A 23664-nucleotide genomic window follows, 5' to 3' on the forward strand; every position below is an offset into this window, starting at 1 on the left:
AGGGTTTCTGACACCGTGTGGATATAGGAGACACTGGCTAAGCCTTTGGAAATCAAGCTGTCCAGCCTTATGCAGGCAGTCCTTGACTTAACTGCTGTTGCTAAGCAGTGGTTCGGTGAGTTTTGCTCCATTTTACAACCTTCCTTACTATGGCTGTTAAGCAAATCGCTGCCGTTGTTACATTAGTAACATGGTTGTTAAGGGAACCCGGCTTCCCCATGGATTTGTTTCATCAAGAAAGGGAATCACATGAGATCCGGGATGCTGCCACCGTCATAAATACAAGCCAGTTGCCTGCCAAGCATCCTTATTTTGATCATGGGACTGCGGGGGGGCGGAATGCTAAAAGGGTCATAAGTGTGAAAACCGTTGTAAGTCACTTCATGCGTTGTTCACTTCAAATGGTCACTAATGAAGGTTGTAACCTAGAGCGATCCCAACGAACAGGAATTCTTTCCACCCCAGCAATCCAGCGGACAGGAAAATTTGGAACTCTGTGTGTGTGTTTGTGTGTGTGTTTGTGTGTGTGTGTGTGTGTGTTAACCAAGCAAGCCTGCAGTTGTGAAGCTGTTGCAAAAAAAGCCAATGCAATTAGTGCAATGCTAGATGGTTATTTTTCCAAACGATGGGAATACATATTTATACTTTATTCGCCTCATCTGAGTAAAGTCCAAATACTCCTCGACTTACAACCACAATCGGAACCAGAAAATTCAGCGTGAATTGGCGCGGTCCTTAAGCGAGACGTCACATGATTGCGGTTTTCTGGCTGCCCTGATGGCTTCGCCATTGCAAGTCAGAAGCTGGCTGGGAAGATTGTCTTTTGCAATCATGTGACCCTGCGACCTTTTCCAAGTACAACCAGTTGTAAGTCCCTTTTTTCCCAGCGTTGTCGTCGCTCAATGAATAGTCGTAAGTCAAGGACTACCTGCCACTGGATTAGATCTGGGCGCGGCATCTTGAAAAAGATGTAGTAGGCAAACGGGACCCGATTGAGAAGGGCAACGGAGACAGGAGGTGGAATAGGAGAACCTCTTTGGAAGTTTTTCAACAGGTTGAATTGGCTTGCCTGCAGATTGCAGGGGGTTGGACTAGATGACCTTTGGGGGATCCCTTCCAACTCTACCCTTCTAGGAAGAAGAAATACGAGCAAATATGGGCAGAGGGCTGTGTCTATTAAGCAAAAGAAGAGGAGGCAGACAACACGGTTGATTCTCTCAACACTTCCCAATGACTTCGGGAGATACCCACCAATGCAATTCTTGCCGTCCGGTGTGTGGTCATAGCCCTCCTGGCACAGGCACCGGAAGGACCCCACATTGTTGATACACTGTCCGTTGCGGCAAACCTGCCCAGCCAGGGAGGAGCACTCGTCAATATCTGTAGGGAGAGCAGGGTGGGATGTGGGGGGGGGGGTCAGCATCACCATTCCTGGAGGCTCGGCTGGGCCCTCCTCTTCTCCCAACCGTGCCCCCTTACCCATGCAGTCGTTGTTGTGGGTCAGTTCGAAGCCTGGGAAGCAGAGGCAGTTGTAGGACCCCACTGTGTTCTTGCAGGTGCCGTTCCCACAGGGCTGGCGGTCACATTCGTCGATGTCTGCCGGGCGCACGAGGAAACGGCCACGCGAGGATGAGAGGGAAATACCATTATTTATTAGATGCACAGGCCACCTATCTCACTAGCCTAGAGATGGGGAACGAGGGCCCCTTATGACCTTGTGGACTTCAACTCCCAGAATTCTGGGCTCAGGAGTTCTGGGAGTTGAAGTCTACAAGCCTAGAACTAAGGAGAAATTTCCTGACAGTGAGAAGAATTAATCAGGGGAACAACGTCACTGTAACTACTCCAACCCTGGACATTTTAAAGAAGAGATTGGATAACCATTTGCCTGAAGTGGTGTAAGGTTTCCTGCTTGAGCAGGGGGTTGGACTAGAAGACCTCCAAGGTTCCTTCCAACTATTCTATTCTATTCTATTCTATTCTATTCTATTCTATTCTATTCTATTCTATTCTATTCTATTCTATTCTATTCTATTCTATATTCTATTCTATATTCTATTCTATTCTATATTCTATTCTAAATTCTATTCTACTCTACTCTACTCTATTCTATTTCTGCCTCAGCAGGGGGATGGACTAGATAACCTCCAAGGTCCCTTCCAACTCTGCTACTCTATTCTGTTCTGTTCTGTTCTACTCTACTCTATTCTATTTATTTCTGCCTGAGCAGAGGGTTGGACTAGATGACCTCCCAGGTCCATTCCAACTCTTATTATTCTGTGTGTGTATTGTAAACAACCGGTGGAACTAGCAACCCTGGTCTATAACCAGGACTATAATTTTATGAAGGAAGGAGGCATCTCCGCAGGGCTGGTGTGCCGTAAGGACATCGAACCCCTACGATACCGACCCATGCACATGGTCAGGTCCCCCGTGGCTTTGAACCCGTTGTAGCAGATGCAAAGGTAACTCCCTTCCGTGTCGACACAATCCCCGTGGCTGCAGACGTTGGGGATCTCTTGGCACTCGTTGCGGCCTGCAACACAATGAAACATAGGAAATTAGCTTGGAGAGAGAAAAGCCGGGAAGAAGGACAAGCCCAAATTTGAGAATAGGTAGGCTTAGATCAAAGCACAGTGCGATGCTCCGGCCCTTGGAAAATGTGGCCCACATTTTCTTCTTCCCGGTGTACAAATGAACCAGTTTTTCTTAACCTTGGTTACTTGTATCAACAGTAGAGACCTTCAAATTTCTGGGTTCTATCATATCACAAGACCTAAAATGGACACCTAACATCAAAAATGTCATCAAAAAAGCACAACAAAGAATGTTCTTTCTGCGCCAACTCAGACAGCTCAAACTGCCCAAGGAGCTGCTGATACATTTTACAGAGGAAGGATTGAGTCTGTTATCTGCACTTCTAGAACTGTCTGGTTCGGCTCTGCAACTAAACAGGACAGACACAGACTTCAGAGGATAATTACGACTGCAGAAAAAAAAACAATTACTACCAACCTGCTTTTAATCGAGGACCTGTATCCTGCACGAATCAAAAAGAGGGCTGTGAAAATATCTACAGACCCCTCACATCCCGGACACAAACTGCTTCAACTCCTTCCCTCAAAACGATGCTATAGGGCACTACACACCAGAACAACTAGGCACAAGGACAGTTTTTCCCCCAACGCCATCACTCTGCTAAAGAAATAATTCCCTCCACACTGTTCAACTATTTACAAAGTCTGCACTACTATTACTATTAAACTTCTCATCACTCCTTATTACCCATCCCCTCCCACTTGGGACTGTATCACTGTAACTTAGTCACTTGTATCCTTACGATTTATATTGACTGTTTCCTAGTATGATTTGATTGCTAATTGTACCCTCTGACTATCATTAAGTGTTGTACTGTATGATTCTTGACTCTTGACGAATGTATCTTTTCTTTTATGTACACCGAGAGCATTTGCACCAAGACAAACTCCTTGTGTGTCCCAACACACTTGGCCAATAAAAAATTCTAATTCTAATTCTATTCTATTGAGGATGTGTGGACTTTGATTCCCAGAATTCCCCAGCCAGCATATTTGGCTATGGAATTCTGGGAGTTGAAGTCCATACATCTCCAAGTGGCCAAGATTGAAAAACACAGAACACAGAAGAACTACAGTTGTCAACTTACAATCATTCGCTTAGTAACTGTCTGAAGTTATAACAGCCCCCCACCCCCCAAGCTACTTCTGTCTGGTCCTCGTGTTAGGCAACCGGCTCCCAACAAGCAGAGTCATTGTGGGAAGCTGGATTCGTTTAATGACCATGTGATTCAATTCATGGCAGCACTGATTCCCTTAACCACCGTGGCAATGAAGTTCGTAAAAAATTGGGTGCGACTCACTTAACAATCACAATGAAAATTCTGGTCCTAATTGTGGTTGTAAGTCGAGGATTACCCATATTGGACTGATTGCTTCTCCTGCTCAGGGTTCGAACCGGTCTTACCAATGCACGCTCCGCTCGGTGACAATTTGTATCCTGAAGAGCATTCACACCGGTAACTGCCGGGAATATTTAAGCAATCGGCATTTCGTTGGCAGAGATTTTCCCCTCCGCTGCATTCATCTATGTCTGCCAGGAGACGGAAAAAGAGAAGGAAAAATGTCAGCAAGAGAGAGAAAGACAAACGCCTCCCTGGTTTTGGTCTGAACACCTGTTCCCCCCTCCCCCATGCCTTCTCTTGGTCACTCTGATGTAGTGACTGTTCAGAGTTACAACAGCACTGAAAAAAGTGACATATGGCCTTTTCACACTTATAACAGCTGCAACATCCCGATGATCACATGATGAAAATTCAGATGCTTGGGCAACTGACTCATAGTTACAACATTTGCTGTGTCCCGGGGGTGGTGGTGGTCTCCTTTTGTGACCTTCTGATGAGCAAAGTCAATGGGGAAGCCAGATTCACTTAACGACCGGGGTTACTAACTTAACAACTGCAATTCAACAACTGTAGCAAGAAAGGTGGTAAAATCAGGCACAGCTCACTTAACAACTGTCTCACTTAGCAACAGAAATTCTGGGTTCAACTAATACTTGCACCTATCACAATGTCCCTTAGTCACATGATCACCAGTGGTGAGCTTCCCTGCCAGCTTCCCCCAAACAAAGTCAGTGGGGAAGCCAGCAGGAAGTCACAAGTGGCCATCACCATGATGTTGTGCATAAAGATTGCGTGGAAGTCACTGAATGACTGCAACCAGAACTGATACAACTGCTGTCGTTAAGTTAGAGCAATCACAAGACGTTGTTCTTTTCAATCATACCACTTAATAACAGAGATGTTGATCCCAACTGCTGTCGTTAAGCGAGAACTACCTATATTTACAAAGAAATGAAATGGTATTCATGGCAGTTGTGGCTGTATCCCCCCCCAATTGTTCCATTTTCCTGTATCACCTCTCGTCCAATCCATTCACCACTTTTATCCTGCTTGTCACATTTCCCTTTGGAGGTGCAAAGACCCCACCCCCCCACCCCTTAAATGCCACCCCTGACTCTGACCTTCACAGATCAGCAAGATGTTGTTGTAACTGAAGCCGATGGGGCACTCGCAGCGGAAACTGCCGATCTGGTTGATGCAGACGCCATTGGTGCAAATGGCTGGAATCTCACTGCATTCGTCAATATCTGCACAGAAAGAGGGAGGGGCAGAAGAGGATAGGGCTAGTTGGACAGAAGCCCCACCTCCTTTTCAAGGAGATGGGATGTATGTGACACAAGGCTGAGCAGGAGCAAAAGACACCCCCCACACACACACACCATTTATCTGTGGGAACCATTGGATCAACAGAACTTTGTAAAAAATTGTGTGGGATTCAAATGTTCCTGGTGATTTATTTGTTGCTTTATTGCTTTCTTGTCAGGGAATTAATTGAGCAGCCAATGTTCAAATGAAGTCAGAGACACCAAGACAAACTTATAGTTTTATATAAATAAATATGTTTTGCATCAATATAGAGCAAACTAGATAGTCAGGCAAACAGGAGCATCATGAGGTAAATCCCAGAGCACACAGGATACACAGAAGAAAAAGGCGGGAAAACAGGAAAACTCCCTCTTTACACCCATAGCAGCCAATCATAGTGTAGATTACCTCATGCAAGAGCAGACAAGATAGCCAGGAACATAGGAACATCATGAGGTAAATCAAAAAGTGTACATAACACATAGAAGAAAAAGGCGGGAAAAGGGGAAACTCCCCCCTTTATACCCACAGCAACCAATCACAACATAGATTGCCTCATGCCTGAGCAGACAAGATAGTCAGGAACACAGGAACATCAGATTAACATGAGGTAAATCTAAGCATCCAGAACACACAAGAAAAAAAGGCGGGAAAACAGGAAAACTCCCCCTCCGCACCCACAGCAACCAATCATAGCGCAGATTGCCTCACACAGGAGTCAGCCATCTCCAACCAATAACCACAACTGTGTGTTCTGGCTCATTGCACAAACCTTCCCTGCTCCAGCAACTGAATTTAAGTATCTTTACATTTCTGATCGCTTTATGACTTGTGTTCTTATTTCTATTGCTTTCAGGATTTGTTTTCACTTTTTCTTTTAAACAGTCCTTTTTTTTTTTTTTAACACAAGAATCATTCATCTTAAAAAGAAAATCTGGAAAAAAATTAAAAGAAACTAGGTTTCATTTTTCTTGTAAACTCTTCTTTATCATTGTTTTAATGTTAGTATTTAGGTTGGATTGAAACACCGACACAAACATCATCCTCCATACAAAAGTCTTAGCTGTGGGTCACACAAAGTTCAGGGAACACTCACCAATTGGTTTCCCTGTGTGGATGTCGATGATGAAGCCAGGCGCCTGATTACCACACAGGATCTGGTATTCAGCTAGAAAAGAAAGACTTGGTCATGTTTCTCCAGAGGCATCTCCTTGCAAGATCTGAGGCAAGTATGAAAAGCTCAGGAGGATCTTCAGCCAACAAAACATATGGGCACACTTTAAACCCAAGAATACATGAAGGCAGAAGTTTGTCCTTAAGGATAAAACATCCAGACACAAACTGAGCAACGGGGTACATGCAGTACAATGCAGTGAGCCCTGTGCAGATCTGGACATTGGGGAAACAAAACAGCCATTTCACAAACGCATGGCACAACCTAGGAGAACAAACACATCAGGACTAGATTCAGCCGTCCATCTGCATTTAAAACAGATAACAGATAACAGATAATCAGAGTTGGAAGGGACCTTATAGGTCATCTAGTCCAACTCCCACGCCCAAGTGGGAGACCCTACACCATTTCTGACCAATGGCAGTCCAATTTCTTCTTGAAAGTCTCAAGGCTGCTCTTTTGAAGACAGCAAAGTCCACATTTTGGACAGAGAGGACCGCTGGCTTGAAAGAGGGGGTCAAAGAGGCCATCTATGTCCAAATTGAACAGCCCTCTCTCAACTGAGGGAGGAGGGATACAACATCATCTATCTCCAGTCTATAATACAATCCTTTCAACAGTTGCAAGAAGGCTTCACATCCATTTGCACCCATCGGGTGACCCTGAGAACACAGATAAACCTCCAGGTGACCTTAACGACCCGCTAAAAGAATGCAAATGACCAGGTGTCTGCAAGGAGTATAAATCCTTCCATTCCCCCACCATCCAGTCAAAACTGATGAAGCTTCTTGGATGAGAAGCAAAACGTCTTCAAAGAAAAACAAGGAAGCCCAGTTGCCTCTTGAAAAAAAGCAACCTTGGGACCACCATGACCTGGATGACTGACAACCTCCATAGACATTGAGCAACTCAGGTGTAGACAGAAGAGAACATCCATGGCTCGGAATTGAATTGTGGGGTCATTGGTGCTCCTTGAGTTGGGTTGTTTTCTTGCTGATAGGCATCAGCCATCATCAAATTGGCCATCGACAGGCACGTAGTGATAAACAACATCTACATACCATTCAAAAGGGACAGCCCAAAAGGAAACAAAAAGGCCAAAACACCTCTTTGCCAGCTATCAACACACAGATAGATAGAGAATAACACCAGGATTCACATTAGATGGACAACCCAGAAGCAAACAATACCCCAGTCTAGGAACTGCTAAACAAGCTAAGAGTAAACATCCTAATCAAGGAACCACCAAGATTATTCTCATCAACAATGACAGAAGAAGCTACTAGAATAGAAATACAGAGCAAACCCTACCCCCTTCTAGTACTGATAATGGTACCTAGTTGGGTAATGAAATGCCTGTAAGAAAACCACCAAGCTCAGAGATCAGTAAAGGCTCAAAGTCGTCCTATTCCCCACCCCTCCTCTTGGCAAATCACACTCTCTAGTATGACTGATGATGTTGCCTAGTTTGGTCATGAAACGTCTACAAGAAAATCACCAAGCTCAGAGACTACTAAGGGCCTAAAGTCCTCCTTCTCTTCCTTTCCGCAAATCACACTTCTAGTAGGACTGATGTTAACTAGTTTGATAATGAAACTTTTGCAAAAAAAACCTACCAGGCTCAGAGAGTACTAAGGCCGTCAAGCCATTGTCCTCCTCCCTTTCTCCTCCTCCTCCTCCTCCTGCGCTCTGCCAATCACACTCCCTAGTAAGACTGATGATATTACCTAGTTTGGTAATGAAATGTCTGCAACAAAGCTACCAAGCTCAGAGAGCACCGAGGACCCCACAACTCTGGTTTAGCACAGGCCATATCTGTTCTGACCTAGGCTTCACAAAATCATGAAGCGGACTCCTTGTCCCGACAAAACCCCTTTTAAGAAGTCAGGAACAGATCTTCACCCTAATGAATTGAACTAATTGTCTCCTGAAAACCCCACTCCCCTTTCAGTCCTCTTTATTCCCTATGGGAAAGGCCATTCACCACCCACCTCTGCCTTTACTCCAGAGTTGACCCTTGTTCCTGAACTGTTCCCTTCTCCTGGCAGCTCTGTACATATGCTCATCGGGAACAGGCTCCAGCTGTTCTTCTTCCCCACTGATCTCTGACTCTAAAGGCAGCTGATATTGGACGGCCCTGGCCCCATCTCTGATTCCAACACAGAGCACTCATCAGAGCCTACCTCAAACTCCAAGACTGGCCCATGTTCCTCCCCAACCTCCTCACTGTCCAAGTCTGCCACCAGCTCTGCTGGCCGCTGGAGGGCCACAACAATATCCAAGCGACTTTGCTTGAAAAATTACAGGTAATCCTCAAGTTATGGCCAGTGACGATTGAAATTATGATGACCAAAAGGAACTTACAACCCAGTTCCAAAGCTCGGACAACCATGCTCCGGTCATGTGACCACTTTTCGGGCCTTCAGCAACTGGCCTGCAATTGAGGCCATTTGAAGAGTCCCACCGTCACTTGAACATGGTTTAAGGATGTTTTTGCCAAAAAAATGGCATTTCCTTCTGGGTTTTTTTGGGGGCAAAAACTCCTCGTGAACAGTGGGTTCACTTAACAAACACAGCATTTGTTTAAGGACTGCAGATTCACTTAATGGCCAGCCATGATGTCTGACTTAACGACCACAGAGGCGATGGGACAGAGGGGCCACTCACAGCTGGCGGGCGTGGGGCAGGGCTCGCAGGGCTTGTTCCAGGCCTTGCCAATGTTGTAGGAACAGCAGCACATCTTCTTGGTCATGTTGAAGGAGAGCTCGTTCTCACAGGTGTCGTTATAGTTCCGGTAGCAAAGGCTCTTGCGCATGTCTGAAAGGAAGGCAGCCGGGGAACGTCAGCAGGTGGAGAAGCTCCCAGCGCTCAGCCCCAAAGGGTGGAGGTGATAAAGAGATGGCCACCGCCCCACCTGTCTGGTTTGGTCCGCCCCACCGGTTTGGTAGAGTCTGATCTGTTTGGGAGGGGGCCGAGACATTTTAAGAAGTGCCTCCACTAAGACCTGCTTATCTCTGTCTGCCTCTCTATTTCTATTGCTATGCTCTCTGTGTCTAGATTTCTGTCTGTCTGTCTGTCTCTGTCTGTCTGTCTGTCTATCTATCATCTATCTATCATTTATCTATCAACCTACCTACCTATTTTCTACTTATCTGTCTGTGTATTTGTCTGTCCTATCTATCTACCTATTTATCTACCATCTATCAATCATCTATCTCTCCATCCTCCATCCATCTCTTACCCTCTAATCTATTATTCTATCACTCTACCTACTTACCTACCTACTATAACTACACATACATCTATCCATCCATCCTTCCATCTTTCACTCTCTTTTATTTATCACTATCTACCACTCTACTACTCTACCACTCTAATATCTATCTATCTATCTATCTATCTATCTATCTATCTATCTATCTATCTATCTATCTATCTATCCATCCACCCACCCACCCATCCATCCAGGAGATCACACCTTGATAGCTAGGTTAGTCTATGAAATCCTCATCCTAGCTTTTCAGCTGAGTTACCTGGAGGGGCATCAACCCATCCTAGGAGACAGAGGCGGATCGCTCCCTCACCCCATTTGCCCCTCTCCTCCCTTTAAGCCCACCCCGCAGGACCCTCCGTACCCATACAGTTGTTCCCTCCGTTGACTTGCATGTACTCCGGAGGGCACACACAGGTGTAGTTGCCGAGTGTGTTGTAACAGGTCCCCGGCCCACAGATGCCGATGTGAGCAGAGCATTCGTCGATGTCTGGAAAGGACACATCAAAGTTTGTGGGAACAGGGACCAAGGGCAGGTCAGTCGGTCAGCTGTCCCAGGATGAAGGTTGGAAATCTGAAGAAGGGGGTCCCTGCTGGGGGGGATGACCTCAGGAGACAGGACGGAGACCCCCCCAGACCAGAGGTGGGCTTCAAAAAATTTAGTAACCAATTCTCTGCCTGGCTGCTGGGTAGGCGTGGCCTAGTCAGCCTCCTGAACCAAGGTGGGGGAGCTGTTTTTGCCCTCCTTGGGCTCCGGAGGTTTTCCTCGAGCCTCCCGGAGGGTGAAAATGGCCTCCCCAAGCCAGTCATTGCAACTACTGGTTCGGTGAACCAGATGTAAAATTAACAACCAGTTCGCCCAAACCGGTGCGAACCGGGAGCAGCCCACTCCTGCCCCAGACATAAAAGCTACAACAAGGGGCAGAGGAAAAGGAGGGTGTAGGAAGCAACTCAAAAAAGACCCTCCCTAGTTTTCCAGAGAGTAAAAGAGGAGGGGGAGGGAGAGAAAGATTCTGTTAATATAACCTTACAATAAAGATAGGGCTAACAGACCCTGTCAATCTCTCCCAAAGTCATTAAGCCATGAAGACGAGTGGACTTCAACTCCTGGGAATTCTGGGAGTTGAAGTCCCCCCCGTCTTAAAGGGATCAAGGTTGGGAGGCCCTACACTAAGTGAATGGGCTGGGAGAGTCCACGGACTGTATTGGGTACATACACCCCCTTCCCTAAGAGCTCACCCCCCCTGCACCCCCACAGACCCACCTTCGCAAATACGGGTGTCCTCGTTCAGGTAATAGCCCGGAGGGCACTCACACTGGAAGCTGCCAAAGGTATTGACGCAATTGCCTCCCTGGCACAGGCCTGGCAGCTCCTGGCACTCGTCTATATCTGTGAGAGAGAGGAAAGGAAGATAAAAGGGTCTGACTTTTTTTGGAGGGGGGGAAGCGGGGGATGGGTTTCTGTCCCCCCTCTCCCCAAAACGGGATCCCAGAGAAAATTAGTGGAGAGACACAAATGGAGAAGAGTGTGTGTCTTTATCATTCTTTTTAAATGAGAAAGAAATCATAATTATTAATTAATTTAATGAATAAAGTTCATATATTATTATCTGTTTTATTTCATAAACAAGAAACTCAAAAAGGAAAAAAAAGGAAAAAAAGAGAGATAATAATATGCGGACTTCATTTGTTAAATTAATTATTATGTGTGTTTATTCTTTTAAATAATAAATAAGTCCTAATTATTAATTAATTTAATGAATGAAGTCCACATATTATTATCTGTTTTATTCGTTAAACATGAAACTCACAAAAAAGAGAGATAATAATATGTTGGCCATTCGTTAAATTAATTATTATGTGTGTTTATCATTCTTTTAAATAATAAAGAAATCCTAATTATTAATTTAATGAATGAAGTCATGTATTATCTCTTTTATTCATTAAATATGAAATGCACAAAAAAGGAGCCGTAATAATATGTGGACTTCATTCATTAAATTAATTATTATGTGTGCTTATCATTCTTTTAAATAATAAAGACATCCTAATTATTAATTTAATGAATGAAGTCGTGTATTATCTCTTTTATTCATTAAATATGAAATGCACAAAAAAGGAGCCGTAATAATATGTGGACTTCATTCATTAAATTAATTATTATGTGTGTTTATCATTCTTTTAAATAATAAAGACATCCTAATTATTAATTTAATGAATGAAGTCCGTGTATTATCTCTTTTATTCATTAAATATGAAATGCACAAAAAAAGGAGCCGTAATAATATGTGGACTTCATTCATTAAATTAATTATTATGTGTGCTTATCATTCTTTTAAATAATAAAGACATCCTAATTATTAATTAATTTAGTGTATAAAGTCCACATATCATCATCATCATCAATATTATTATTAATATTAATATTATTAATTGTAATAAACATTTATTCATTAAACATGAAAATCAGTCAACTGAACATTTAAAAATGTATCACAAATATCATTGACTGGCTCTGATGGGTGATATAGGTTGCTGCCAGCATCCTAGGTATAATTATTATTGTTGTTGTTGTTGTAATTGTTACTTTATTTATTTGAATTTTAGCCATTATTGTTATAGGTTATATTGTTATAACCCTAGACATACAACAGTTCATTAAGTGACTGTTCAAAGTTACAACGGCCCTGAAAAAAGCAACTTATGATCGTTTTTCACACTTAAGGACCATTGCATCATCTGTGCAGTCACGTGATCAAAATTTGGAAGCTCGACAACTGACTCATATTTATGACAGCGTCAGCGTCCCGGAGTCCCATGATTCTCTTTTGCGACCTTCTGACGAGCAAAGTCCGTGGGAGAAGCCAGATTCGCTTAACGACCAGGTGACTAACTTAAGGAGTGCAGCGATTCACTTTACAACTGTGGCAGGAAAGGTCGTAAAATGGGGCAAAACTCACTTAACGACCGTCCTGCTTAGCCACGGAAATTTGGGGCTTGGCGGTGGTCGTGCGTTGAGAACTTCCTTGGACGCACGTTTCATTTTTGTAATTATTGTATCATAATAATTCTTTATATCACATTATTTTTCTGTATTATGTGATTTCTTAATGTAAGACAGGCAGACCTCGACCGACATAACAATACACATAATTGGACTGTGTTATTTTAAAAATGAAACAAACAGGTAAAGAATAAAATTTCTCTTTTGTTCAGGGGTTGTTGTGGTTCGCCAGCAGCAGGTGCGGATGGCGGAGGTCTCGGAGAGCGAGGACTCAGATGAGGGGCCTGCGTGTGATGCAGGGATGGGGCCAGGACTATCAGAGAGTGGGTGCTGCCTTCGGAGGTCGTGGAGTCTGGCAGCAGTGAGGAAGAGGCCCCCGAGGAGCCTGTGCCTAGTGCACGTGCGCCCAGGACTGCTCGAAGGAAAGTGACTCGGGAGTAAGGCTGCAAGATGATGGTCTCTCCCATAAGGGATAAAAGCCAGCCTTTGGTCTTGGCTTCTTTGCAGGAAGCAAAGAAGTTCTTTCTACTCAGAGTCCTCGTTGAAGCCCTGCTTACTCCGGTTTGTTTTTTTTGAAACTTCTGGCTTGGGATATTTATCTGCAATTAGCCTTTTATTCTTGGTAGCCTTTCACAACCTTGAAAGGGCTCGCTCTTATCTGGGACAATTAATTTTGAATGACTCTTGGCTGTGAATGCACAGAATTCACAGCGCTGCATTAAAAAGGCTTGCTTTTATACATACTTTGTGCTTGTTTCATTTGAACAAGTCTTGGGTCAGAACAGGGTTGAGGTGGAGGAATGACATGCCGTGCAAAATCAAGTGAGGCATGTTCTGACTTTCTGGCATGCAGAGGAGCCCAAAATGTTCGCCTTTGGTGGAGTAGATGATCTCCACGGGTTCCTGGGGGCTGCCATGGAGTCTCATTATCTGAAACCTTCTTGGCAAAATGTTCAGCTTTTTTTTTCTGGAGAGTAGCTTGAAGAATGGCACCAGAATTCAAAATGTGTTCCAAGCCTACACACACAATGGCCGTAACTTTGTAAATCACCGACTAATTAGTTTGAATGGCAGCGGAGATCCAAAAACGTGCCAACTCCTGATTAAAGGATTGGCCCGGCCGATCAATCCAATTCAATATTTTGCTTTATTCTGCAGCCAAATCTTTTTCTCTTTTTGTCTCTCTGTCTCTTTCTCTCTTTTTTCTCTGTCTCGCTTTCTCTCTGTATTTTTCCTTCTTTCTCTCCTTCTGTCTGTCTTTCTCTGTCTTTTTCTTTTGTCTCTCTGTCTTTTTTCTCCTTCTGTCTCTTCTCTTTGTCTTTCTGTCTGTCTTTCTTTTTCTCTGTTCTCTCTGTCTTTTCCTTCTTCTCTCCTTCTGTGTCTTTCTCTGTCTTTTCTTTTGTCTCTTTTGTCTCTCTCTTTCTCTCCTTCTCTTTTTTGTCTCTCTGTCTCTTTCTCTTTTTTCTTTCTGCTTTCTCTCTCTTTTTTCCTTCTTTCTCTCCTTCTGTCTGTCTTTCTCTGTCTTTTTCTTTTTGTCTCTCTGTCTCTCTTCTCTTTCTCTCTCTTTCTTTCTTTTTCTCTCCTTCTGTCTCTCTTTTTTTCTCTTTTTCTCTTTCTGTCTGTCTTTCTTTTTTCTCTGTCTCTGTATCTCTCTGTCTTTTTCCTTCTTTCTCTCCTTCCGTGTCTTTCTCTGTCTTTCTCTTTTTGTCTCTCTGTCTTTTTCTTTCTCTCTTTCTCTCCTTCTGTCTCTCTTCTCTTTCTCTCCCCCCCTTTCTCTCTTCCCACAATTCATCATCCTGATACAAACAATGCTCTTGGGATGTTCTTTTAAAGCCGGGGAATTTTTCCCAAGGCTGCCATTAAGTAATGGGATGGGGTTTTTTTTAATACGCAAAGGTTTTGGCATCGAAATACGCTCTCCGGTGCTGAATTTCAAAGGGTCTCTAAGTTCAGGTGGGCTCAAGAGATCCTTTCCAGCCCCTTCTCCCCCTGTCCAAGTGACCCACTGACCTACCTTCCAAAATGACCGTGATGGGGTTGGGCCGGAAGCCTTCGCCACCTGGACAGAGGGTCTTGTATTCGGCTGTAGGGTGAGAAACGGTGGTGGAATTCAAAATATTTTACTACCGGTTCTGGGGGTGCGTGTGGAGAGTTCTAAAATGGGCAATTTTAAGCATGAAAACTTACTTTACCGTCAGCGCTGGTGAGTAAAACAGCTGAGGGGCGGGAATCTGATCAGCCGCGCCTATCAGCTGAGCTACAAAGGAAATATAGGATGGGGAAGAACGGCAGCGGGTGGGTGGGGCCAACTGCCAGGTGGCACCACCAGATAGGTAGAACTGGTGCAAACCGGTAGCATGTCGCCACTGGTGAGAAGTGAATTCCAGATGGAGTTTAGACTTTGGGGATATCTTTATTTCAATCTTGGTGGTCACTTTAAGATGGGTGGGCTACAACTCCCAGAATTCTGGGAGTTGAAGTCCACCATTCTTAAAGTGGCCAAAGTTGAAAAATATTGTGGGATTTTTTTTTTTTTTTTGAAACACCTTTCCAGTAAAAGAGATCTGGAAGCACATTAAAATTAAGATAATTTTGATTCTTTTGGAGTCTGAGGTCATTTTCCCCGTCTTCCAACTTCCTCTCCAGGCTAAGCAATGAAGCAGATCAGACCAGGGATGGTGAAGAGGGATATAAACTAAACCAGTGGTCGCCAACCAGTGGGCCAGGGATCACTGGTGGGCCGTGAGAAAATTTTGGTGGTCTGCAGAGAAATGTCCCCCCCCCCAAAGCACTCCCCCCAAAGCAATTAATCCAGGCTGCACGGAAACACAAGGCTATGCCACCCACATGGCCCGCCCACCCACTGACCCCCACCCTCTGGCCAAGAGCAAACCTTACTCTGAGTAAAGCCACGCAAGCTGGAACTGGAAGATAAGACCAATGGCCGGGAAGGAAATCCGCCCCGGGGTGGCTTGCTGACGTTGGTGGGAAAGTCGGTCCCATATTCCAGAGCTGCAGTAGTCACAGGACTGGCCCTTTGACCATCCTGGAGCAGCTGTTCCAGTCCATGGCAGGCCGGTGCACCCAGGTGGAGGAGCAGCTGCTCCGGGACGACCAAAGGGCCAGTCCTGTGATTATTGCAGCTCTGGAACATGGGACCGACTTTCCCACCAACGTCAGCAAGCTGCCGTTAGTCAAAATTCATGTTAGTGGTCCGCGGGATTTAAAATTATGAGTTTGGTGGTCCCTGAGGTCCCCTGGACTAAACCATTCTCCTTTTCGGATTTGCCCACAAGTTTCCTGGCCGTGGAGAAGAGTTCAGGGGGGTCAGCAAATCTAGGGTGTCAAGGATGTGATCACACTTTGCTTTGAAATTTCTTCAGGAAGGAGATCACACCTTGCAATCTTCCCAGTATTTGAGGGGCAAACATCCCACAGGAAATCAGCCACACAAACCAATCATTCCAGGAATTGAGCCCTGGCATGGCGGCTGCTCTACTCACTGGTGTTGGCGGCCGGGCACAGCTCGCAGGGGTTCCCCCAAGCCCGGCCCAGGGAGCAGCAGCAGGATGCCCGCGTAACGCCCACGCCGATTTCAGCACTGCATGAGATCCCGCCGTCGCCGCGGTCTTGCGTGTCCAGGAAACAGTTCCCGACTCGGGTGTCTGGGGAAGGAGAGAGGGAGGGAGACAGAAGGAAAGTGAAGGAAACTTCATTTAATGACCCCATAATCCCTTGTAGGGTGGAGTCTGAGCAAATGAATGGAGCTAGCAGAGTGTTTTAATGGCCGGATGCTTTTCCTGTTGCCAATGCGGAGTTTTGGCCGGCAGATATATTCTCAGTGTGCCCAGAGAGAGAAATATCTGCTTCTATCTAGGATTGAACTCACAGCCTCCTGACTGTGTGGTGAGAGCTCCACCTCTAGGCCATCACGCCACTCAATACAAAAATACCCACATATATTATATGACACAGAGAAACATGACAGTCTAGTTCAGATGTATCCATGTCCATGGGGAGAGAAACGAATCTTGCAAATTTACCAGAGGGATGGCATAGGGAACAAAGCCATTAAAGAATTTGGTAAAGTCCTGCTAGAAATTCTTCAAAATGCCCTCCCAGAGAGAGTAGCAACAGAAACAGACCGTGAAGCGGGGATGTGGGGTCTCTAACAATGTTTTGAGCTCTAAGCCCAGAGTGCTTATAAGGAGCATCCTGAATAACAGGAAGCGAGCTTCGTATGATCTTCTCCACTGCCCTCACCACTCTCTGAAGAGACTTTCTATCTGAGGCGCTGCGGCCACCAAACCGAAGAGGGATGCAGTTTGTTAAAATGCACTCAATCGTGCCTCTGTGAAAAGTGGCCAGGACAGGAGGCAGCATCCAATGAAGGAAATGCAGATGCTGGTTTGCACGCTTCACTAAGGATGACGTGTAGAGAGATCAGTTCAGAAACGAGGAGGTGATAAACCGCTTGGGAAAGCCAAGGGAAATCATCACAACCATTAAAAAGCGAAAGGTTAGAATATTTCGGACACGGGATGTGGCACCTGGAAAAATACAGCCACCCTTTGCTTCATCCTCCAGGGAAAGATTGAAGGCAAACGAGCTCCAAGCAGAAGAAGAATATCATGGCTTCAAAATCTAATTTTGTCTGGTTTGGACAAAACTCAGCAGCTCTTTCTTGTGCAGCTGTTGATTAAAATAGGATCGCCGACACGATCACCAATGTCCGATGACGGATAGGACACAAGAAGAGGAAGAATTGGAAGCCACTGCAAGTTGCAAGTTGCACGGGGAGATGGGTGTTGTGGCAGACTCGGACAGTGAGGAGGTTGGGGAGGAACAAGGGCCAGTCCTGGAGTCTGGGGAAGGCTCTGACGAGGGCTCTGCATTGGAGGCAGAGATGGGGCCAGGGCTGCCTGACAGTTATCAGCTGCCTTTGGAATCGGAGATCAGTGGGGCAGAAGAACAGCTGGAGCCTGTTCCCAGTGTGCGCATGCACAGAGCTGCCAGACAAAGGGAACAGTTAAGGAACAAGGGATGACTCGGGAGTAAAGGCTCAGGTGGGCAGTGAATGGACCCTCCCATAAATAAAGAGGAGTGAATAAAGAATAAAGAGGAGTGAAAGGGGAATAGGGTTTGGCAGGAGACAATTAGTTCAATTCATTAGGGTGAAGATCTGTTCCTGACAATTCTTGCCAAGTAATTGCTGCTACAGCGTGACATTTGGAAGATATCGGCCTGGCAACTCTCCAAGCCTGATAAAGGTCTGTCGTTATGAAATCTCACGAAAGACTGTTTGCCAGGACTTTGCTGAAGAGGAATTCACTTTAACCTAAATAAAAGGGGTTTTATCGGGATGAGGGGATTCGTGATTTTGGGACGCCTAGGTCAGAACAATGGGTGGCATATAAGTTTATGGAATACAATAATGTCATGGACAGCACTGCATGGTGGATCTGCCTGTGCACACCCTGGGGGGGGGGTCCTCCTTACCGACACACCCCACTCCGGTGGGGTTCAGCTCGAAGTCCTGAGGACAGTTGCAGAGGTAGCTGCCTGGCGTATTAACGCAAAGGCCGTTGATGCAATTCACGGGATCGGCACACTCATTGACGTCTGTCGGAGAGAGAGAGAGAGAGAGAGAGAGATGGGGAAAGGAGTTAAGCGCTGTCTGGGAATGGCTGACGGGGCCACATCCTTGGCGGAAGGAGCTGCCGAACCACTGGCGCTGTTGCGGTGGCAATCTCCTTAGTTTGTGTTTGCAAGCGAGGAACGGGCAGAGGAATGCAAAGACCGGTCGCCGAGTCACGTTTTTTGGTGGCCTTCCAACTTCAGAAAGTTGGCAAAAGAAGTGGCGGTAGGACTACCTGTAGCGAGGATGGGTCCTTCCTGCTCACCTGTGCAGTTCCCACCGCTCCTGTCTAGCTCATACCCATCGTCACAGGCACAACGGAACATCCCAGGAAGGTTCTGGCAGGTGCCGAAGACGCAGATATTCTGGAAGGTGCATTCATCAATGTCTGAAAGGAAAGACAGCGGATTTGGGTGGCTTTCACCTCAGAATTCTTGCTTCAAAAAGCTGCCAAAGGATCCCCATAACAAGATGAGCATTTGTTGCATTCAAGCATCTTGTCCGTTCCTGATTTGTTGTGGGTTCAAATGGTGTTTTATTGGACCCGGGTCTGATTCCCAGTCCCATCCACGCTCTGGCTCAAACTTTTGAGAAGTTTAACAGAATAGCACTAGCAACTAGCGCTGGTAGCCTCGAAGCTTCTAAGAAAATATGGCTATTTATTAGACTTATAGACCGCTTCCCAGTGCTTCCTAGCCCTCTTTAAGCAGTTTACAGAGTCAACATGTTGCCTCCAACAATCTGGGTCCTCATTTGACTGACCTCAAAAGGATGGAAGGCTGAGTCAACCTTAAGCCGGTCAGGATTGAACTGTTGGTAGTGAGCAGAATTAGTCTGCAATGCTGCATTCTGACCACTGCACCACCACGGCCCACCCTTCCTTCCTTCCTTCCTTCCTTCCTTCCTTCCTTCCTTCCTTCCTTCCTTCCTTCCTTCCTTCCTTCCTTCCTTCCTTCCTTCCTTCCTTCCCGCCCTCCCTCCCTCCTGCCTGCCTGCCTTCCCATCTCTCCTTCCTTCCTTTCCTTGATTGCTTATTGTACCCTATGACTATTATTAAGTGTTGTACTTTATGATTCTTGATGAATGTATTTTTTCTTTTTTGTACACTGAGAGCATTTGCACCAAGACAAATTCCTTGTGTATCAAATCACACTCGGCCAAGAAAGAATTCTATTCTATTCTGTTCTATTCTATTCTGTTCTGTTCTATTCTATTCTATTCTATTCTATTCTATTCTATTCTATTCTATTCTATTCTATTCTTATTCTATTCTATTCTATTCTATTCTGCTCTATTCTGCTCTATTCTATTCTATTCTATTCTATTCTATTCTATTCTATTCTTATTCATTCTGTTCTGTTCTATTCTATTCTATTCTATTCTATTCTATTCTATTCTATTCTATTACTTATTCATTCTGTTCTGTTCTATTCCATTCTATTCTATTCTATTCTATTCTATTCTATTCTATTCTATTCTATTCTTATTCATTCTATTCTATTCTATTCTTCCTTCCTTCCTTCCTTCCTTCCTTCCTTCCTTCCTATCCTTCCTTTCTATCCTTCCTTCCTTCCTTCCTATTCTTCCTTCCTTCCTTCCTTCCTTCCCCCTTAGCACTTAGTCTTATATGCCACTTTACAGTGCTTTACATCCCCTCTCTAAGCGGTTTACAGAGTCAGCATGTTGCTTCCAACAATCTGGGTCCTCATTTGACTGACCTCCAAAGGATGGAAGACTAAGTCAACCTCAAACTGGTCAGGATCGAACTCCTGGCAGTGGGCAGAGTTAGCAACAGCACTTCAAGACTTATATACTGCTTCACAGTGCTTCACAGCCCACTCTATGTGGTTTACAGAGTCAGCCGCTTGGTCCCCCCAACAACCTGGGTCCTCGTTTTACCCACCTCAGAAGGATGGAAGGCTGAGTCAACCTGGAACCTAGTGAGATTTGAACTGCCAAATTCCAGGCAGCTGGAGTTGGAAGGGACCTTGGAGGTCTTCTAGTCCAACCCCCTGCCTAGGCAGGAAACCCTACACCTCTTCAAACAAATGGTTATCCAATATCTTCTTTAAAACTTTCAGTGTTGGAGCATCCACAACTTCTGGAGGCAAGTTGTTCCACTGATTAATTGTTCTAACTGTCAGGAAATTTCTCCTTAGTTCTAAGTTGCTTCTCTCCATGATTAGTTTGCATCCATTGCTTCTTGTCCTGCCTTCAGGTGCTTTGGAGAGTAGCTTGACTCCTTCTTCTTTGGGGCAGCCCCTGAGATATTGGAACACTGCTCTCATGTCACCCCTAGCCTGTCATCCTTGAGGGGAAGGAACTGTAAGAAGACAGGGGAAACCAAAAGCAATCTTCATACCATCCTGGGACATCCCACGGCCACTGACCTGGGAATGGATTGTAACACCTCTCCATCTATCCAACTTTTGCAGGGACAGTTACCCAAACATCTTCTCTGAATATGTCTGGACCCCGGGGAGGTAACAGGAGGAGTGGAATGGAAAAAGGAACGTTAACTAGGGAATCCCAAAGATGCTTTTTCCAAGAGGCAATGGACTTTCTTGTTTTTCTTTGAAGACTTTTTGCTTCTCATCTAAGAAGCTTCTTCAGCTCTGACTGTCTTCTAGAACCGAAGAAACTTCTTGGATGAGAAGCGAAACCTCTTCAAGGAAAAAAAAACAAAATGTCCAGTTGTCTCCTGGGGGAAAAAAAAGCAAATTTGGGACAACCACGACCTGAATGACGGAGAATCTCCATAGAAATTTAACTAGGGAAGCTTCGCATGCACATCCTTAGTTCTGGCTTTGCTTTAGTGTAACCGGGTAGCTTTTAGTGAAAATAATATTTTCGCTACAAACGGAGTTGAGAGGATTTCTTTCCGAAAGGACCAAGTTGGGTCCAGGTCTGACATCACCTTTCTTTTCATGAATACCCAATTCCTTCAACCCTCCAGTTCCCAAATGAGCTCACCTTGGCAAGCCTTACTGTCTTCCGTGGGGTTGAATCCCATTTCGCACTCACACCGGTAGCCCCCGGGGGCATTGAGGCACTGCCCGTTCTCACAGAGGTTGACGTTGTCAGCACATTCGTCCACATCTGGAGGGGAAAACATGGCATGGTCAGGCCTTCCTCTCGGCCGACAGTGGTAGAATTCAAAATATTTTACAACCGGTTCTGAGGGGGGATGCGTGGAGCATTCTAAAACGGGCAATTTTAAGCATGAAAACTTATTCTCAGCCAGTCCTTGAATATTGAAGGTTTGTCTTTAACTGAATCCAAACTCCAGCTCCTCTTTAGGATAATGATGGTTTATTCAATATATCAGCAAACAACAAATACTCTAATCAGGCAAGAATGGCTAAATGCCAGGCAAGGTTAGCATTGGGTTTGAGTTTGCTCCCTGTCCTTTTATTGCCATTATCGTGAGACACACCCCACCACACCCAGGCCTATACACAGTTCTAATTCTGGCCACACCTAACCGATTATCCCTAAATGCTATTAACCCTATAACAGTGTTGGCTAACCTTTTTGGGCTCCTGTGCCAAAAATTGTATGTGCGCTTGTGCGCGAGCACTCGCATGCCAACACCCAGAAGACATTGTGTGTGTGGCCCCCCCTATGCCCCCTGCATGAAAGCTTCTGCAGGCTTTGCAGGCTGAAAAATGTGGCCTGTTTCATCACTTCCGGTATTTCCCAGAAATACCGGAAGTGATGAAACAGGCCTATTTTTCGGCCTGCAAAGGCTTTCCTTAAGCCTCTGGGAGGCCGAAAATCAGCTGGGAGGCGCGTGTATGTACAGTGAGGTAAGTTTGCCTACGGCTCACGTGTTGGCACAAATGGCTCTGCGTGCCACCTGTGGCACATGTGCCATAGGTTCGCCATCATGGCCCTATAACACGTCTACATCCCTAACCTATTCCAACCCTCACTAACTGATCCCCACCTGGTGCCACCTTCACCATGTCTTAACGCAATGCTTAATTACCACCTATATGTGCCCCAACCCCCTCTAACAATATGCACCACATCGATACATGAAAAAAGCCAACCTTCAACACCTTCGGCTAGCACACAAGCAACAATACAGATCCGACGTCAACAGAGCTAAGGTGATATTCTCCACTGCCAGCCGACTTGCTGCAAGGTGTGTTCGGAGCTGACGGGCTCTGTAGCGAACTCAGAGCCCGACACTTACTTTACCATCAGCGCTGGTGAGTAAAACAGCTGAGGCACGGCAATCCGCTCTGCCGCGCCTATCAGCTGAGCTAGAAACAAAGGAAATATAGGACGGGAAAGGGCGGGGGCAGGTGGGCAGGGCCAACTGCTGGCCGGCACTACCGAATCACTAGAACCAGTGTGAACCGGCAGCATACCACCTATCAGGGCTCTGGCAGTGACCCCCATTTAAATCATGAGTCTCGAGCCAAACTTCAAAAACTCAAAAAGGATTTATTGGGAGTTAATGTGCCGGCACTGCCTGGTGTAGCCGACTCTGAGATACATAATTCACTGTCACCCTTGACCCTGGTTTTCTACCCCCTAGGTGCATCGTAATCCATATTCTCCAATGGGACCCATCCATAGCCCAGAGTCATCAATCAGGCTCTCCAGTTAGAATTTTGTGCGGCAGAAACTTCAGTCACCTAGTTACTATCTTTGAAAACATTTATGGAATGCAGTTTTGGTTTGCAAGCGGCTGCACTGCTCCTCCCCTCCCTTTCTGTTGGCAACTCTAAAAAGACCAGAGAAATATTTTATGACATCACCACTGAACCACACCCATAATACCCTGCCAAGATCCTTGGTGGATCACTACGAAAATGCCTGTTAGCTGGGGTGATTCAATCAGAAGGTTGCAATCTTCTCAGTCAGGCAGATTCCTTTGGGACTCTGAGGGCACGTCGTGGGCACCCTCACAAAATGGCTGCCATGGAGGCATGGCCATTTCCAAGCTCACTAAGCTTACGGATGGATGAAAATGCAACCCGCTTCCCCCTTTAGTGTTCCAAGATCCTTGCGGCTCACTCCCCCCAATTTTTTTTTTAGTGTAAGTTGAATAACCGAATTGTATTAGCCACCATTTTTAATGCTTAGGAGCAGGGGCAACCAACCTTTCGGGCTTCAGGGACCACTAAATTCATAATTTTAAATCCCGCGGACCACGAATATGATCTGCCTAATGACTGGCTAGGTGGGCGTGGCTAGGGGGTCATATGTCTGGGTGGGCATACCAACTAGATGTCACTCACATCGAGGGACACCTCACCGGCCTCTACTCATCCCTCCCCTCCCAGCCACTCCTCGCCTGCCCACCCAGGCTCCTTAG

At 45.5% G+C, this 23664-nt stretch overlaps 1 protein-coding gene across 3 annotated transcripts in view; it reads right to left on the reverse strand.

Moving 5' to 3' along the window:
* Positions 1-23664, reverse strand: part of FBN3 (fibrillin 3) — a 160134-nt gene that overhangs the window by 36334 nt on the left and 100136 nt on the right. For all 3 annotated transcript variants that reach the window (XM_087948788.1, XM_087948789.1, XM_087948790.1), the window contains 14 exons: positions 21306-21431; positions 18598-18720; positions 18194-18316; positions 16198-16359; positions 14709-14777; positions 10955-11080; positions 10055-10180; positions 9087-9236; positions 6342-6413; positions 5062-5187; positions 4003-4128; positions 2411-2536; positions 1480-1596; positions 1252-1380 (listed from right to left, as the gene is read on the reverse strand). In XM_087948788.1, coding sequence (XP_087804914.1) covers positions 1252-1380; positions 1480-1596; positions 2411-2536; positions 4003-4128; positions 5062-5187; positions 6342-6413; positions 9087-9236; positions 10055-10180; positions 10955-11080; positions 14709-14777; positions 16198-16359; positions 18194-18316; positions 18598-18720; positions 21306-21431 — 1701 coding nt within the window. The remainder of the gene's footprint in view (positions 1-1251; positions 1381-1479; positions 1597-2410; positions 2537-4002; positions 4129-5061; positions 5188-6341; positions 6414-9086; positions 9237-10054; positions 10181-10954; positions 11081-14708; positions 14778-16197; positions 16360-18193; positions 18317-18597; positions 18721-21305; positions 21432-23664) is intronic.

The sequence above is a fragment of the Notechis scutatus genome, unplaced genomic scaffold, assembly GCF_049901735.1.
Source record: "Notechis scutatus isolate UNSWTSFEM ecotype Mainland unplaced genomic scaffold, rNotScu1.2 NSCUSCF20, whole genome shotgun sequence".
Lineage (NCBI taxonomy): Eukaryota > Metazoa > Chordata > Lepidosauria > Squamata > Elapidae > Notechis > Notechis scutatus.